The 18497-nt window shown below is 44.0% G+C and overlaps 1 protein-coding gene and 3 non-coding genes across 4 annotated transcripts; all 4 read right to left on the reverse strand.

The window, feature by feature from the left end:
• Window positions 1–1538: 1538 nt before the first annotated feature.
• Window positions 1539–2129, reverse strand: ANG (angiogenin). Its single transcript, XM_055289512.2, has one exon. The coding sequence runs from the start codon at window positions 2127–2129 to the stop codon at window positions 1686–1688; it is 444 nt and encodes a 147-aa protein (XP_055145487.1). The 3' UTR covers window positions 1539–1685.
• Window positions 2130–12851: 10722 nt separating this feature from the next.
• On the reverse strand, window positions 12852–12923 carry TRNAP-UGG (transfer RNA proline (anticodon UGG)). The gene has a single exon. It is a non-coding gene; the product is annotated as a tRNA-Pro (tRNA).
• Window positions 12924–13582: 659 nt separating this feature from the next.
• On the reverse strand, window positions 13583–13671 carry TRNAY-GUA (transfer RNA tyrosine (anticodon GUA)). The gene is given in 2 exon segments: window positions 13583–13618; window positions 13635–13671. It is a non-coding gene; the product is annotated as a tRNA-Tyr (tRNA).
• A 1508-nt stretch (window positions 13672–15179) lies between these two features.
• Window positions 15180–15252, reverse strand: TRNAT-UGU (transfer RNA threonine (anticodon UGU)). The gene has a single exon. It is a non-coding gene; the product is annotated as a tRNA-Thr (tRNA).
• Window positions 15253–18497: the final 3245 nt, after the last annotated feature.

An 18497-nucleotide genomic window follows, 5' to 3' on the forward strand; every position in this document is an offset into this window, starting at 1 on the left:
GGCAATACCAGGAGCAGGAGAAGCCACCATAGGGAATACTGAGACCACAATAATTATGAGTTCACAAGGCAGTGAAACTGGCGATTTATAACTAATTTATTTGCAACGACTTTCTAAATAAAATATCCAAGTACCTGTTAACAGAAATTAGGTAACAGGAAGCTAACCACTGAGTCTGTAGATTGAACAGTGTATTTTACAAAGAGTGTGTTAACCTAAGTTATGTTCACTTAAAAACAAATCTTGAGAATTGAGGAAGAATAAGGGATAAACTGGGATAAACTGGGAATCTTTCTTTTTTTTCTTTCTTTCTTCCTTTTTTTTTTTGAGATGGAGTCTCGCTCTGTCGCCCAGGCTGGAGTGCAGTGGCGTGATCTCGGCTCACTGCAACCTTCGCATCCCGGGTTCAAGCGATTCTCCTGCCTCAGCCTCCCGAGTAGCTGGGACTATAGGTGTGTGCCACGACGCCCAGCTAATTTTCACATTTTTAGAAGAGACACCATGTTGTCCAGGATGGTCTTGATCTCTTGACCTCGTGATCTGCCCGCCTCGGCTTCCCAAAGTGCTGGGATTACAGGCGTGAGCCACAGCGCTTGGCCGGAATCTTTCTATAACTTCCCCCAAAACATCACACTTGCCAGACATTAGTTGATAAAGTAAAAGATTACAGAGGAAATAATGTAATTGGTTTTTGAATTTTATATAAAATAACCATGACAAGAGAATATCCTGGGAGCATTCCATTCAAACATCAAAATTATCTCTCGCTTAAGACAAAAGGTGGCTACCCTGAATGAATTTTGGTATTCATGCTGGATTACATATGTGTATATGTGTGTGTGTGTAACAGAGTGAGAGAAACTATAATAATCTGTTGCTATGTTGGTACTTGGTCCTTGGAAACTCCTCCCCAAGGTCTCATATTTGTAGAAGTAATATTAGCTTATTATTTGACAGAAAAAACAATTTGCCTCTCTTGGAAATTCTGCTTAGTAGCTATGAGCCCTGGAATTTTTCCATCTCTCTCTGTAGATCAACATACCATACTTTCCTTCACAGAGAGGTAAAGTCTACCTCCCTAATGACTTGTAAAAACTGAGAAGGAAAAAGTGGCCAGGCTCAGTTGCTCATGCCTGTAATCCTAGCACTTTGGGAGGCCAAGCTGGGCGGATCTCCTGAGGTCAGGAGTTCAAGACCAACCTGGCCAAAATGGTGAAACCCTGTCTCTACTAAAAACACAAAAATTAGCCAGGTGTGGTGGTGCATGCCTATAATCTCAGCTATTGGGAGGCTGAGGCAGGAGAATCACTTGAACCCAGGAGGCAGAGGTTGCGGTGAGCCGAGATTGTGCCATTGCACTTAAGCCTGGGTGACAGAGTGAGACTCTGTCTCAAAAAAAAAAAAAAAAGAAAAGAAAAAAGGCATTTCTACCCTATGCAGTCCTCTCAGGGACCAACCAAGTAGAGAAAATGGAAAGATCAATATGCCCAGAACAGTGCGAAGACTCTGATTCTTACTGATATGAAGACATTTTTATTTATTAAACATGTCAAACAGAAAACAAAAGGTCCAGGTAGCTCTTTCTTTGGGCCCTTGGCAATGAATGTTGCCAGCAGTGTTCTGGGTGCAGAGGGGAAATGTAAGGCAAAGACAGCAGAGCCAGCACTTGACCAGTGGCCCGCTGGTTACGGATGACGGAAAATTGACTGATCCAAGTGGACAGGTAAGCCATTTTCACAAGCAACAACAATGTTTCTGAACCCTGATGTGGCTCGGTAGTGGCATGGAGGCCGGGGGGACCCTCCATGTAGCTTGCAAGTAGTGACCTGGAAAGAAGACTTGCTTATTCTTAGGTTTTCTCTGTGAGGGTTTCCATTCTTGTTTTCACAGATGGCCTTGATGCTGCGCTTGTTGCCATGAATAAAGGTGTTGATGTCTTTGCAGGGCGAGGTCAGGCCCCGTCTCGTCATCATGCTTTCACAGTATCTGTCATTCCGGCCCTGTGGTTTGGCATCATAGTGCTGGGTCAGGAAGTCTATGTACCTGGAGTTATCCTGAGCCAGGGTCGGTGGGGTCAGACCCAGACCCAGCATGAGGAACAACAACAAAACGCCCAGGCCCATCACCATCTCTTCCAACACAGGCTCCTGCCAAGGGCAAAAGGAGGTGTGGTAGACGCAAGAACAGCAGCACCAAATTAGGCTAGAAGGACAGGAGCTTTGCTCTCTGACATGGCATCATGAATCAGATCTTTTCCACTACCAAATTTTATATTCTATTTTCCCTTCCTCATTAACCTCACACTTCGTCACTCCATTCCTCCGGAATGTCTATTTAATAGTTTCCTGAGCACAACCTCTAGCTCCAACCACTCTTTCCCATCCCTTAGAATCACTGAGCATTTCTCTATCAGTCATAACATTACAAAATCCACTCTCACTGTTTAATTCATGTATTTATTAATTGAATAACGAACATTACATAGGTCCCTACTGGGTACCAGGGACTGTGCTAGGTCCTGAGGCACATTGAGACATACCAAATGACGGCCGGGCGCAGTGGCTTATACCTGTAATCCCAGCACTTTGGGAGGCCGAGGCGGGCGGATCACAAGGTCAGGAGATCGAGACCATCCTGGCTAACACGGCGAAATCCCGTGTCTACTAAAAATACAAAAAATTAGCCGGGCGTGGTGGCGGGCTCCTGTGGTCCCAGCTACTCGGGAGGCTGAGGCAGGAGAATGGCGTGAACCCGGGAAGCGGAGCTTGCCGTGAGCCGAGATCGCGCCGCTGCACTCCAGCCTTGGAGACAGCGAGACTCCATCTCAAAAAAAAAAAAAAAAAATGCCTCCCTAATAGGAAATGAGGCACCCATGGGGAAAAGATGGCTTCAATGCACTGAGATGAGATAGTAATACAGGAGGTGAGAGCTAAGAAGAGAGTTTTAGGGGAGTGGTCGCTAACATTTTTGGCACCAGGGATAATTTTTGTGGAAGACAGTATTTCCATGGATGGGTGGGGGATGGTTTCAGGATGAAATTGTTCTGGCTCAGATAGATCATCAAGCATTAGTTAGATTCTCATAAAGAGTGCACAATCTGGATCCCGCACATGCACAATTCACAATAGGCGTCCAGCTCCTATGAGAATCTAATTCTGCCTGCTGATCCGGCAGGAGGCAGAGCTCAGGCGGACAGGCCACAGACCGGGATTTGGGGACCTCTGTTTTAGGGAACCCTGAGCCCAGGGAAGGAAGGAGTCAACCATAAAATTGTTTACGACAGACTTCTAGCTAATTAGTCAGCTAACGTGAAGAAAGCAGTTGAAAGCAGTTGCATCCTGAGTTGAAGGGAAGCAGACCTACCTCCCCAAGAAGTAGGTGGTTCATGGCCAAAGGTGAATTTGTTCTGTAGTATTTAGAAAGAAGAGGGAGGAGCATGGAAGAAGACACGTGATGTTTGGAAGATGGCTCTGGTATCAACCCTTACAGAGAAGAAAGGAATATGAGCTTATTCTTAGGAGCTTCTCACATTGACAGCAACTGAGATTATTCTAGAGAATATTTTCTAGTTTCTCCTGCATATGTACATACGCTGTTACACAGCAGGCAAATGGTGCTACCATGTGGTAAAAAAATGCCTTAAACTTTTTTTTTTATCAAATCAAAGGTCTTACAGTTTGCTCTAATGATTTCTTAACATCTTCCTCAAAAGAAGAGAAAAAGAGGATTCCTGCCATCACCTCTCAAGAGCTGTCAGTCTCAAACTCTAGAACGCACACATCCCAGGAATAGTGCATCACAGACTGTCAACACACTTTAGTTAGGTGCTTTAGGTAAATACAGTGCTTCTTCCTGGAGCATAATTTTAACTCAATGACTGATCATTGAAAATAGAACTAAACAAATATGAATTATAACAAAATAGCAAAATTCTTATGCTTAAGAATTCTAAGATTCTAATTTTAAGATTCTATTTGCTTTTTAAGATTCTATTGCTTATGAAAGTTGAAGATTAGAGAATTGAAAAGTATTTGGTATGTGCGACAAGTAGTTTCTGACTACCTTTAGTTCTTTGGAGAAAATTTTAAGGACTATTCAGAGCCTTTAAAAACGATTACAGATCTAACCCACATTATATCTAATATATGTGAATGCCCCTATTTTTGACAAGAAAAATAACTTTTCACTGTAAAATTTTACCTGATTTTTAGAATTTTGCTTTTTAAATTGTTCGTTTATGAGTAACTCATTGAATTTATGACTGGCTATGATTTCTTGGTAGTCATCACACATACTGAGAAATTCTCACAAAGGGAGAAAAATCTGATCTACAAATTGTATTACATTCTTAAGTGTAATACAATTCTTATGATCCCAAATGTAAAAATAAATGGTACATTTTCATAGACATTAAATTAATTATTAATTTTTTATTTTGTGCTTCTCTTGTGTGTAAGTCAATGAACATCTTCGTATCAAATAGTTCTGTAGCCCTTGCAGGAAGCACCAATGTTGTACAAGTTGTGGGGATATTGCTGTTCACAGAAGGGAGTCTGAGCTTAAAAAAAGGCCATGGGTCCTAGCACTAGGCCTATGGTGTGGCTAGCCTGTTCTGAGAGCAAGACTGTGGATCTAGAAAGACACAGGACCGCAATGTTCTATGGTTACATGGGAAGACATGTGACTGGGTGAGCAAAGTGGGCTCTCTTTCTAATTTGCATTTGGTGTTGATTCCATTACAAATTATAATCTATGAACTTAATGCAAACATTTTCAGCTGCTATTTACTCCATTATTGTGGAATGAAAAAATTCCTCAGCATATTATTTGGTATTCTTCAGCAGTGCATCAAATTTGTCTGCACCGACATTTGTCTATACTTGAGAGAGTTGCTATCTCTAAAAGTCTGAAATTCCATGCTGAAAGTGTGTTCTTGGGAGTTTATCAAGAAAGAGGTACATGATTGCAGAATGGAGAGCCAGCCCTAAAGGAGTAACAAGTACTGACTCATGCAGCTGCTCCAGTATAACTGTTGGGCTGCCAAGCCACCCACTTGCCACATTCTTCACATTTACATCATGCTTTTCAGTCTCCTGGGTGTGTTTCCTGTTTCTAGTTTTTTGGAAGATCTTATTAAGTTTTATTGATTTGTAATCAATTACTAGTCTCTTGCTCTGTAATGAACAAATACTGACTTCTAATGTCAAAGGTCTCCCTTACATAGTCAACATCCTTCTGCCTGGTGCCAGAATCCCAGAATTCAAAAATCAGGAAACGGAACCAGAGCTGCTAGTACCTAAAAGAGTCGTTAGTTAATGTCTTCTCTGACGTACTTGCAGGAGGTGCCAATGCTGTATAACTTGTGGGAATATTGCTGTTCACAGAAAGGAGTATGAGCTGGTAAGCCTGTTTAGAATCTCTGTCCAAACTCCCTCTGCATTAGATATTAAGACCAAGGACACCTCACTAGATATAAGTGCCAAAGTAAAAGCCACAAAATTCAGGATCTACCCATAAGGATACTACAAAATAAAGACCGACCTGTTGTCAGGTTTCACGGGTGCCATTTCCAAACATGCCATTACCCACGTGATCCTGGATGAACAATGAACTATTTACTTGTTAGTGTTTCTTACTGGTGTATATTCTACAGAACTCATATTATTCACCTTGAATCAACATGCTTGCCTTATTATAACCCTTAATATTTTTTAAATAATTGTCTTCATTTTTCTCTCCAGGCCTAGGTTTGTTCATCAAGAAAATAAGAGAGTTGCTAGCTCTAAAAATCTGAAGTTTCATGGTTCTCATTAAGCGTAATAGAGGCTTTGCTAGTTTCAATAGCAAAGGTCCAGTGACCCTCAGTTACAGAGACAAATTTTGTGTAAGTTTAGTTGGGGGCACAAGGCACCAACTGGAACAAGTAGATGATAGGGTGACCTGTGGCCCAATCTCACTAAGATGCATCACCCCATAAGGCTCAGTGTGTAAGCCAAGCTCACATAACACCTCTAGGTAAAGCACTGGACTACACGGGGGCTTTGCCTCCTAAAAAGCCACTTGTTTTTTTAATATGAAGGCCCTCACATCCCAGTCGGGAGAGGTAAAAGGGTATCTTCGCTTCTGACTTGCAGAGTATGCACATTCATTTTGTAATAAGTCAGCTAAGGTTTGCCCGGGCTTACTGTAATCCTGATTCCCTAAGACATCCAGGAACCAAATCTCAGCAAACGTACACCAAAACCACCAATATCTAATATCTGCTCCCTCACTCAAAACTTTCTCAATATATTCAACTCTAAATTTCTCAGAAAGCAAGGTAAAATGGAATTGGGAGAACACCAGTAAGAGACAGATTATTTGTGGTGTAAAAGTGAATCTGCCTAAGCCAAGAGTGCAAAGCCTCACATCTGGTGGCAAAAGTCCTATAGATATATCCTTCTGTACCCAAACACGTAACTGTCTGTCAGCTTTTTGTCAGTGGAATTAGTCCCAGTTGTTCTCTGTTCTTTTTTCTTTTCTTTTCTTTTCTTTTTTGAGACAGAGTCTTGTTCTATCGCCCAGACTAGATCGCAGTGGTGCTATCTCGGCTCACTGCAACCTCCATCTCCCAGGTTCAGGCAATTCTCCTGCCTCAGCCTCCCAAGTAGCTGGGATTACAGGCGGCCACCACCACACTTGGCTAATTTTGTATATTTGGTAGAGACGGGGTTTCACCATGTCGGCCAGGCTGGTCTCGAACTCCTGACCTCAGGTGATCTGCCTACCTCGGCTTCCCAAAGTGCGGGGATTACAGGTGTGAGCCACCACACCTGGCCCCAACTGTTCTTTAGAGTAACTTTATCTTCTGTATCAAATGAATGTTAGTTTTCACAAGAATTAATATTCTCTCCCTCTCCCCACAGGCAATGTTCAGTATTCAATAGATTCATCAAACTTTACACACCAGGGAGTTAACTTGACAGTTTATGATGAGTAACTATAGTTATCATTTTCATCAATGTGGCTTTACACTTTTATATATCCTAGGGCAAAATCCCCCAAAGTGAGAGCCTAACACCCAAGGCATATTCATCCCTTTATCGCTTTTCCTTCCTTCTTCCCTTCAACCTGCCAGTGAGCCTTCTTTTGATCTTGGGATGTGTTCCACTTTGTTTTCAAAGAGCATCCAAAATTTTCTAAGAAAAGAAATTAGCAGGGAAGGTTAGAAGGAAACAATGCTAAAAACATACTTTCTGTTTCTTTCCTTGTTAAGCCACATGTAATGCCTGTAACGGGGTGGACGACGGGGGAGGACTCCCGATGCCCTTCGGCAAATGGCTCCCCCAGGCCTTTGGGGATTTTATCCCAATTTAGAAATCCCTCCTAAACTTCCACTTGCTCCCAGTCTCACTAATTTCTCTTTATCCACATATAGGCCGTCCCAAAGGAAACCTGTTTTCATTTTAAACTTTAGAATGTGATCCATTTTCTTTTTAATTCATGAGCTTGAGCCTGGAGGCTTTAAAGGGAGGAAAATGATTTCATTAAAATGGATGGATGGCTAGAAATAATATATAAAACAAATAGAACAATAGATTATCCAGGAGGAAGAATCTTACAAAAATCTGGCAGTTTCCCTTCAACAGGAGATGGGTTCCAGCTGCTTGTTCCTGGAGATGGGTTCCAGTTGTGTGAACCTGGAGGCCTCTCCAGGTTCTGATTATATAGTGTTCCTAATAAGGGGGTGGAGAGAATAGAGCTAAGGACCCCCAATCCTGGCAGGGACATGAAAACCAAGGACACTGCTCTGGAACAAACGAGGAGGGTCATTCACCTTTTCACTGGGCATGATTGGGTTAGATATTAACCCACCTGAATGGATTAGAGATTTGTTCTGGAAGACAAAGTTTGAGAAACATGGCCTTCTGTCCAAAAGTTGCCTTTTTCTGCTGTCTGTGGTGCTTACTCTTGTCCATGGCAGGACTGAGGTTTCACTATTCACACATAATAGTCTGGATCCGTAAGATAGCATCTCTGATCTCCCTGGGCCAACTCCAATAACTGCCTTGGAAGATGTCACAGAGTCAGGTATGGTCTTCCAGTAGGATGCTTTTCCACTGTACTATTTATCACTTATCATATCACATTCTATTTATCGTATCACATCATTTGGTTTCATGAACGGATGCTAAGCACGTTATTCCATCGATTTCATACAGCCAGGAAAGCACTTCTAGAGAAGGTCGTGTGACAGCTATTAGTACACTGCCCCGCCCCCTACACTCAACCTCTCAGCTTCTAACCCCCAAAAGTAGGCTTGCCATGTTTCCTGGGTTTCTCCTTCTTCCATCTTTACCTGTCCACAAGAGACTAACTCTGAACATTCAATCTTCTGATCCTTGTAATGTACTTGCAAAATTGCTTATCTCCATCATTAAAGCAGGGCTGTAGATCCATTGCTTGTGTAAAAACAGTGGGCAAAGTTCACCAGGATCACTTTATAGATCCCATAGTTTCCAATATCAGACAGCAGAAGGGTACCAACTGTTTCACAGACCCCCAGCGTTTGCCCACAGTGGTGTTGGATTTAGGACAGTGTTATCTTTTTAAAAATCCTCAATCCTCTGTTGTCACCCACCTACCTGCAAGTATTCAGTCTGGCTGCACTTGAGAAGGTGTCAAGAAGACAGGCTGCCTGCTAGTAAAACAAATGCACTTGAAATCATAATAATTATAATATTCAGTGCAACCTTTCAGTTTGTGAAGCTCTCACATACTTGACTACATTCAACCAACACCAGGACTATGTGAGGTAGGCATTATGTAAATATGCTCTGCTCATGAGGAAACTCCAAGAACAAACAGCAGATGAATGGTGGAGTCAGACTTTGAACCCTTCATAAGCAAGGAGAAAACTGACCTGTCTTTCCAGACTTAGCTCAAGCAACACCACCTCTGAGTCCCGAAAAGCAGTACCCTGCCACAACATACAATCCATATGCGCCTGCACACACAGCCCCATGGCCTGAAGCACCAATTCAAGCACCCACTCACGCAAACAGCAGCCTCTGATGTTAGAGTTCTGCAGTAGTGCTGGGGTGGGGCAACCAGCAGCCTCTGAATATAGTTAGGTCCCTTCTCTGCCTCTGGGCCTTCACTGGACAACCTTTGGAGGATTCACAATCTGCCCACAATGCAAAAAGACAGTTTTTGTTTTTCTTTTAAACTTGGCACAAGGAAGTTTTGTTGAAATGAAAAGTAGGGTTTGGGGGAAAAATCACTATTTCATTAGAACGCATCTAGGCACTTAGTCATTTGTGTTTAAAATACAACAAGGAATTATATTCTATGATTAAGGAACATCACATCTTTGTCAGTAATTTTAATACAAATGAAGGAATTGCCAATTGCAAAAAACCTCATATATTTTTTAAATGTTCAGACAGCTTTAACTTGAAAGTCATTCCTCTTTCCTGGAGATTTTTTTCTCTCTCTCCCTCAAGCCAATAATGTGCCTGCACACAGACGCGGGATGCACGGGTCCTGTTTCCAAGGACTCTAGGGTTGGAGCACTTTCCTCCTTCATACAGAGTATATATGTTTCATTCTGTCTTAGGGCAAATTATAAAATTAGATGATGGGAAAAATGGGCTAAGTAATTTCTAAATTTCTTTATTATTCTAACATTTTAGGTCTATAAGCATGAAACTTATTCAATAACGGAAGTAACAGGTAAAGAAGGAAAAGCCCACGTGGCAAGAAGAACCACGTCTCCAGGAAGAGGCAACACTACTGACTGAAGGACAGTGGGGACAAAGTCCTGCTGACATGCCTGTATTTCCAAACAAAGACAAAAACTAAATATTTTCTTTTCAACCAACTCTGGGCTTTGTGCCCACTCACTCTTTGTTCCCATTCCCTCTTTCCCAAGTATTTCATGGCATTCTTCCGGGAATAACTGTTTACAGAGAATTACAGAGAATCTGCTTAAACACAGATTCAGTAAAAACTCCTAAAGAAAGGTTTCGGTGGGGGGAGGTGGGGGGGACAGCATTAGGAGATATACCTAATGTTAAATGACGAGTTAATGGGTGCAGCACATCAACATGGCACATGGATACATATGTAACAAACCTGCACATTGTGCACATGTACCCTAAAACTTAAAGTATAATAATAATAAAATAAAATAAATAGATCACAAAAAAAGAGAAAGGTTTCACTGGACTTCATTGGTCCGCTTTTTTATCCATCTACTTTAATTTGAGTCACAGTGACAAATGCTTCCAACAATAACTTGACAAACCTCTTACTCTTGCCTGCTTATAACCGGATTATCTGTTTTCGACAATAGCTAAAGCCATTCCTCTTTTCCTGGCATGATTTTTTTCATCCTCTCTGCCAAACTATAGTTAATCTCCACATTACTAGAGTGCCTTATGTCCTGTTACTAACACCGCACCACTCCATGCAGTCATAGAACAAGAGTGGGAGGGGCCTCTGAGACTCTGTCCACCCCTCATATTAAAGAAGAGGCAACTGAGGAACAGAGAAAGAGACATGTATTGCCCAAGGAACTCATGGCATTCGCGGGACTAGAAGCTTTCCAATGCACCACACAATTTTTTTTTTTTTTTTTGAGACGGAGTCTTGCTCTGTCACCCAGGCTAGAGTGCAGTGACGTAATCTCTGCTCACTGTAACCTCCGCCTCCCAGGTTCAAGCGATTCTCCTGTCTCAGCCTCCCGAGTAGCTGGGATTACAGGCGCTCACCACCGCGCCTGGCTAATTTTTGTATTTTTAGTAGAGACGAGGTTTCGCCATCTTGGTCAGGGTGGTCTCGAACTCCTGATCTCGTGATCCACCCACCTCGGCCTCCCAAAGTGCTGGGATTACAGGCGTGAGCCACCATGCCGGGCCCACACAACTTTTATATTCCATACTAGTACTTTCTAGACAATCAAAGCTAACTTTAAAGGGGCCACTGAAAGTTGCTGTTCGAAGGAAACCTACATTGACTATTACCATAAATTCAAAAATTATTTTACTCTGCTTGTCATCAGTAAAAGAATTGCTTGAATTGAAGCGTATGTAATAAACCTATCCTCTTGCAGAACTTGTTAGTGGCTCTGTGGTTAAGTAAGTCTTGGATACCTGAGGCTGCTTCTGGGAAGGTGGTCCTGTGCTGCAGATAATTGTGTCACTTGGGTTTCTATTGATTACATTATGACTTGATCATAAGATTCTTACTGTCACGAGGGAGGGTCTTGGCTCACTTGAGATTTCCCTAGCCCCCTGAGTGGTGCTGAAATTGTTTTAATAAAGATGTTGCGCTTTACTCATGTGCTGCTGTTAGCATTTGACGTGCTGTCTTAGAGCGAGAAAACGGAGGATCCCAACCTTCCAGTAGGAAGGCTTAGAGAAGAGGCTGTTGGCAAGTGTCTCTAAGAATTGCACAACACTGGCTGAGGGTGGGTTAAGGGTGAGGAGGCAGAGGAGAGTAAACAGAAAACACCGATCCCCAAGTGTTAGTTACGCTTGCAAACACTAAGGCCTGCTTCAAAAATCTGGTGATTAACCTGAATAACTAGCAAAGCTTTCTTAATTGTGGGCAAGTGCAGGGAAGCCCTTAGGTTCGGCGATTCTGTGGTCCTCCTCCAAGCCTGCTAATCAACAGAAGCTGGCATCTCTGCCCAGCTGCGCAAAGTGAAAACCTGAGTGGGAATGTAAAGTCGTTAACTCATACAAATACTGGACTTTCACCTTCCTCCCCATTCCTCCCTCTCCAGCCCAGTCCCGCAAACGCCTCCCCAAGGAGTCCTAAGCTGCCTCTGCTAGGAAAGGACTCTCCAGCCTAAACGCCCCTGGTAAAGCTACCAGAGAGGAGGAGGAGGAGCAGGAGTATGAACCTACCTCGGCCTCAGAACAAGTCGGCAGAAAAGGGCAGGACAATGGAAAGAAGTTTTGTTTCTCACCCGCTTCTTCCTCCCTAGTACGACGATGGGGAGCCGGTAGAAAACGCAAAGACGTTCTTTTGAATCCTGCTTTGCATCTAGGTGGGGTTGGCGTGCTTGCGTGAGTGTGTGTACACGGACGGAGATGGGGGCGTAGTGAGGTGAGGATGGTCGGCGTGCGAGCCTCTGCATAGTTGAGACCGCGCCCCGCTTCTCCGAGGAGGCCCCTCCCGCCTGGATCCGCCCTTGGAGCTGGCGCCGCAGCAGCCCCCGCCCCAGGGGCCACAGGGGCAGCCCAGGCAAAGAACGAGCCTGAGATCCGCGCTCCTTCCTCAGCTGGAACCCAACGGGCAGCAGCCGCGAAGGCACTGCCTCCATGGAGAGCAGATGGCGGGAAACTGGCTTCTGCTCCCAATTGCCAGGCGGCCCTTCGGAGACTACCCCTGGCTGAGCGTCCAGGAACCCATGAAGCTTGGTCTTGACACTGTTCGACAGCCCCATCTGCCACGTACTTATTCGGTGCTGCTTTCTTTGGCAGGACAGCCCAACGCGAGACAGTTTGTGTTTCATTTTTTTTTTTTTTTTTTTTTGAGACGGAGTCTCGCTCTGTCGCCCAGGCTGGAGTGCAGTGGCACAATCTCGGCTCACTGCAAGCTCCGCCTCCTGGGTTCACGCCATTCTCCTGCCTCAGCCTCTCCGAGTAGCTGGGACTACAGGCGCCCGCCACCACGCCCGGCTAATTTTTTGTATTTTTAAGTAGAGACGGGGTTTCACCGTGGTCTCGATCTCCTGACCTCGTGATCCGCCCGCCTCCGCCTCCCAAAGTGCTGGGATTACAAGCGAAATATGTGTTTCATATTTAACGGAAACTTTTTTCAGTAGTTGCCAAAAGAGAACGGAAAAATGGTAACTACGAGGGCTCGTCCGGGATTTGAACCCGGGACCTCTCGCACCCAAAGCGAGAATCATACCCCTAGACCAACGAGCCACTCCGTCAAAAATGTTACTTCTTTTCCCTCTGAATTTCTCTTTTCCGCCTGCTGTTCTGAAGGTTTTTTTGTTTTGTTTTGTTTTTTCCTCTGTTGTGACATTTCCCTTTGGCCTTATTTAGTTATTCCTTCCATCTTTACCAAGTTTCAAGTGTGGCTTATTCTCTGGCTTATTCTCCTCGATCCAGACGCAGGATGGGGTGAAGGAAGGCAGCTTTTTAGACTTTAGGTCACATGCTTGTGTCTCACTGAGGCCGGGGAGCGATTTAAGCCCGCTAGGGCCTGGAGGGAACGTGGAGGGGGCTGAAATAGAGATCGAGGGCCAGAGCTGAGCTCGGTTGCAAGGCTGTAGGGTACTGAGCCCCAGGACAGACGCGCGATACGTATATATCTGCCGGCCTTTGGACTTAACGTAGGAGCCAAAATATAACACACTTCGGTAAGGGAACAGTGCCTTCCCCCAACGGTTGGAAGATTCGGGTCTACTATCTTTCAGAAAGGTAACCAACTTTTCACGACGTGATTAACGCAGCTCAGCTCGTGGCTAAGCTGTTTCCTTCGGACAAGGGTAAGAGACAGAAACAGATTTCATCACGTCAAGATACAGAGATTTATTGCACAAACGAAGAGCAACTGTAAACCCCAAAACAGGAGCTTCTCCTTCGAGCCGGAATCGAACCAGCGACCTAAGGATGACAACACAGTAAGTACTACAGTCCTCCGCTCTACCAGCTGAGCTATCTAAGGGAGCGCGGAAATACGGCTGCTACAAATCCCTATTCAAGACATCCTTAACCAGAGACGGGAAAGAAAGAAATCTCTTTAAATCCGGAAAGTGATTACTGCAGAGTCGCAAAGCCAGCTTGTAAGACAGTCCCGCGTCCGAGATTCTGAGGACAACCTTTCTAAAGCTGGATTCCCCTGCCTCACTGAGGGGCTCCCAAGCAGAGCAGGCGCCCCGTAACCCGGGCATACCGAGGCTGCACATCCTCTGGGCGCCCGAGGGCTGTTGGCCTCACTGGGCGCAGACCCAGGGGCCTCGCGAGCATGGATGCGTGTTTGTGTATAGGGTGGGGACCTGCACCTGGGCGTCGGAGAACTGGGGGCTGAGGCGGTGGGACGCACACAATTCTGACTGCGCAACTGTGAACGCGGGAGAGGGCGGGCCTCCAGGCTTAGGCCCGGGCTCCCTGGTGTCCTCACTTCCTGCGCTCCCCTCCCAATCTCGGCTCTTCCGCTTACACGTCCACAGACACGGGAGGGAGAGGGTGTAGAATGGAGCAGTGGTCCCCAACATTTTTGGCACCAGGGACCGGTTTCTTGGAAGACAGTTTCTCCACGGACCGTGGGGGCGGGGGGGAAGAGTTGGGGGATGGTTTCGGGATGAAACTCTTCCACCCCAGATCATCAGGCATCACTTAGATTCTGATAAGGAGTGCAGTTTAGATCTCTGGCATGCGCAGTTCCCAATAGGGTTCGCGCTGCTGTGAGATTCTAATGCCACCTCTGATCTCACAGGAGGCGGAGCTCCGGAGGTACTGGTAGCTAGCCCGGAGTTCACCTCCTGCTGTGCAGCCGGGTTCCTAACAGGCCTGTGGACCGGTGCGCGGCCCAAGGGTTGGGAATCCCTGAAATAGAGGACATCTGGGCAAACCCAATGTTTCTGTGTGAATTCGCTTTTGGAGAAAATATTTTTAGCTCATTCAAAAGGAAGGCCACATTTCTCTGCGTCAAAATCAAATTTAGTAACCCAAGTCTCGCCTCTAAAGTCGGGCCCTTAATTTCCCAAAACCCCACTGGCACATGAAACCTTGCCGCACAGTGTGCATCTATCTATCTTCTGGACGCCTGGCTGGAGCGGCCATCGCTGGCTCTTCCCGTTTCAGAAGGGGAACCTTGATCTCTACTCCAAATATGCCCAGATCCGGGGCTTGAGAATAGCTTAAAGGGCTATTGTCTCGCCTAGCTGTCCCCATTTCCCGCCAGGCCAGCAGGGCTCTCGCCGCCAGTCCGCAAGCCAGGCCGTCGGCAGAGGCTGACGGCGATTTCCACCGCTTGTGTAATGGATTCCGCCGCATGCCAGGAGCTAAAACAGCATTACCACTGGAACCTAAAGGAAACGTTCTGCTGAGCTGGTGTTTGGATGATCTGAACCGCTGCAAGAAGATATAATTCGCCACATTTTCTCAGACTTAGTTCAGAAAGACTAGGAGGGGAGTTTTTTAAAAAACGTGGGTCAAGAAATTGACTTTGTAAGGCCCCAGCGAGATTTGAACTCGCGACCCCTGGTTTACAAGACCAGTGCTCTAACCCCTGAGCTATAGGGCCTCACGGAAGAGTTAGCTTTTCCTTTCATAGAAAAGGAAAATATTTGCAGGGCTTCTGCTAACATCTGAGCATAGAAACTAAGTAAAACCCGGATGTCGTTTCAATCTATTTCCCAACCACTAGAATTCAGTTCACAGACTCAGTGTTCTTGCTGGGGATGGTGCAAAGTGAAGGCCAGCGACAGGGACCACTACTATCCTAAGATTGGAGAAATCTGCCCAACGCGACACAGTCTAACACAGAAAGATTCTCCACTCCCTCACTTCAGACTGAAAATTAAGAACGGAAAACCGGCAGAGGAAGGAGCTCACCACAGGTCTCACCTGAAACTGCTGACATCCGCATTTGTTTCCTGCTTGACTCAGGAGTTCGTACCAGCAACTGTCTGCCTCCAGACACCTTTCTCACAGCTGCGAGTCTCAGTGCCAGAGCAGGCATTCGTTAATTTGCAGTTTAATTCATTCCTTCATTCAACAAACACTGCATTCCAGTTCTGTGCTAGGCTCTGCACTAAGAATTAGGGATCCATATATGATCTTTATCCTGAAGTCACTGTCACAGTCTTGTGGAACAAAAGAGCTTTAGTTTTCATGAAGGAAAACAATGAAAAGTAGCTGTGCCAGGTGTGAAGGGGCGTTGGCCATGCCAAGGTCCACACATTTACAAAGTGAAGCATCCGGGGGTGTCTTCAAGAGGGCATTGGCCTGAGCTGCACTATGAAGGGAGGTTAAGACTTAGACAAAAATGGGAGCAGGGTGATAAAATTATGAGCAAAGTCCAAGAGAAAGACTGAGACATTCAAGGGAACACTGTCCGGGGCAGCAGGTGGGAAGATTAGTAGAAGAAAATAGAAATTCACCAAACATTGATGAGTTTGCGGAATTAATTGAAAGGACGAGCAACCAGAGTCAGAAACACCAGTGACTGGCCATGGTGCAGATGCTCAAACATAAAGCTGCAAAAGGGTAATCGTTATGGGATTGGAAAGGAAGGGATGAGTGAGAGCGTTACAGGGAAGGGCGATTCTGCTGAACCTAGATATGAAGTGAAATCAAGAGGAAAGACAGGAGACTCTCAAAGGTGTCTTGAAGAGGCAAGATAACACTTGCAGAAAAAAGGAAGCCTACCTCTTCAGGTTATCTGGAGAGGGCAGAGGGGTGATGCTAGGATTTAGGTAAGCTGAATATGAAGTGAAGGTGGAGCAGTTTATGGGAATTGTATGATAGCCAGAATACTCTTGTGTCTAGAATTTCATGAATTGATAGATGAATTAATCAAATTACATAAGTCATCCATTGAGTTAGAGACTACGAGTTATGCACTTTTAAAGGAAAAGAATACAGAGAAAACAGCCGAAAACTTAGGTGAGGTTCTAACTTAGGTTAGGTTCTAACCTAAGTTTTGAATAGCCCTGTTATAGGCATATGTTATGTTAGTGTGTGTCCAACATCTTTAAAAATTCTCCTTACATGTGGATATTTCACATATTATAAGTAAGTCTGTTCTAGAACACTTGCTTTCCCAGCTTGCAGCTGAGAATGGGCATGTGACCTGGGCTCCACCAATCAGATGCATCGCCCAGGAAGCTTTCCATTTAGAAACATAAAACAGGAGTACAGGATACCGTAGGGAAAACCCATGTTTTTCCAAATAAGGTATCAATGTCAAGTTTTTGGATATGGGTTTTCTTAAATCCATATACTGCTGATTTTCTTTAGTTCTGGAAAACTCTCAGTCATGGTATTAGTTTGCTAGGGCTTCCAAAATAAAATAGCACAGACTGGGTGACTTAAACAACTGAAATTCATTTTCTCACAGTCCTGGAGGTCAAAAATCCAAGACTAAGGTGTTGGCAGGTTTTGTTCCTTCTGAGGCCTGTCTCCTTCACTTAGAGATGGCTGGCCTCTTGCTGCCGCCTCACATGGCTGTCCTTCTGCGGGTCCACACCCTTAGTGCCTCTCTTTGTGTCTAAATTTATTCCCCTTATAGGGACACCAGGTTGGATTAGGGCCCACTCTAATGGCCTCATTTTAACTTAATCACCTCTTTAAACGCCCTATCTCCAAATACAGTTCTGGGATACTAGGGATTAGGGCTTCAACATAGAAATTTAGGGGAGATACATTTTAACTAATAGTGGCCATTATCTTCTCATATATATATATATATATATATACACACACACATATATATGTGTATATATACACATATATACGTATATACGTATATATACATACGTATATATACATATATATACGTATATATACGTATATATACATATATATACGTATATATACGTATATATACATATATATATATACGTATATATACGTGTATATATATATATTTTTTAGGCTAGTCAAGTGAAGCAGTGGGAGTGGAGAAGGAACAAAGAGACCTGTAACTGCTTGTGATGAATTAGTTGTAAACACCACTGCACTCAGACCAGCCAGCCTCCTATGTTGTTTTTACTCTATTTTTTTCTCTCTTTTTAGAACTGAAATTAAACATCTATTAGAGCTTCCTACCTTGTCTTCCATTTATTTTAACCTCTCTTCCATATACATATACATATATATGTATATATTTGGTCTTTTTCTCTATGTTGCATTCTGGATAACATTTTCTTACCTTTGATGCTAATCAGTAATTCTCTCTATAGCTCTGTTTAATCAGCTGTTAGATATGCCCATTAAGTCATTTATTTTGGTTAAAATGTAATTTCCTATTCTAGAAGTTCTAGTTGATTGTTTTTCAAAACTACTAGGCCAAATTTTTTTATTTCCTGTTTTTTGCAGATATTTTCCAGCTTGTCTCTTATTTCCTTAAGCACAGTAATTATAGTTGTTTTAATATATATAACTGATAATCCTAATATCTGAATTTTATGCTGTTGTTTTGTCAATTCATGTTGTTTTGTTTTCTTGTAAAACTTGGTCATCTTTGAATGTGTACTGCTCAATGTCTCTGCAAAATTACATGCAGTGAGTTTTTGAGGACAAGATGAAGGTTATCTTCCTTTAAAAATATATACATTACTTTTTTTTCTCCCAGGCACTTGGCATTCTATCAGCCCAAGAGGATCCTAAACAAAGTTAATGGCCAGGCATTCTCTGGATCTCCAAGATATGTAAACCCAAGGTGCAAATCAGAATGCTGACCTGTGGTTCCAGCTTCTCAGAAAAACTCCTCACACTTTGTTTTCCTTTGCTAAGCTCAATTTTTTTCTGCTGAGCTCCACAACA

The sequence above is a fragment of the Symphalangus syndactylus genome, chromosome 8 (genome assembly GCF_028878055.3).
Source record: "Symphalangus syndactylus isolate Jambi chromosome 8, NHGRI_mSymSyn1-v2.1_pri, whole genome shotgun sequence".
Lineage (NCBI taxonomy): Eukaryota > Metazoa > Chordata > Mammalia > Primates > Hylobatidae > Symphalangus > Symphalangus syndactylus.

Bases quoted from the DNA above. Each gene is read 5' to 3' on its own strand.
- ANG (XM_055289512.2), bottom strand. From the start codon at position 2,129: ATGGTGATGGGCCTGGGCGTTTTGTTGTTGTTCCTCATGCTGGGTCTG.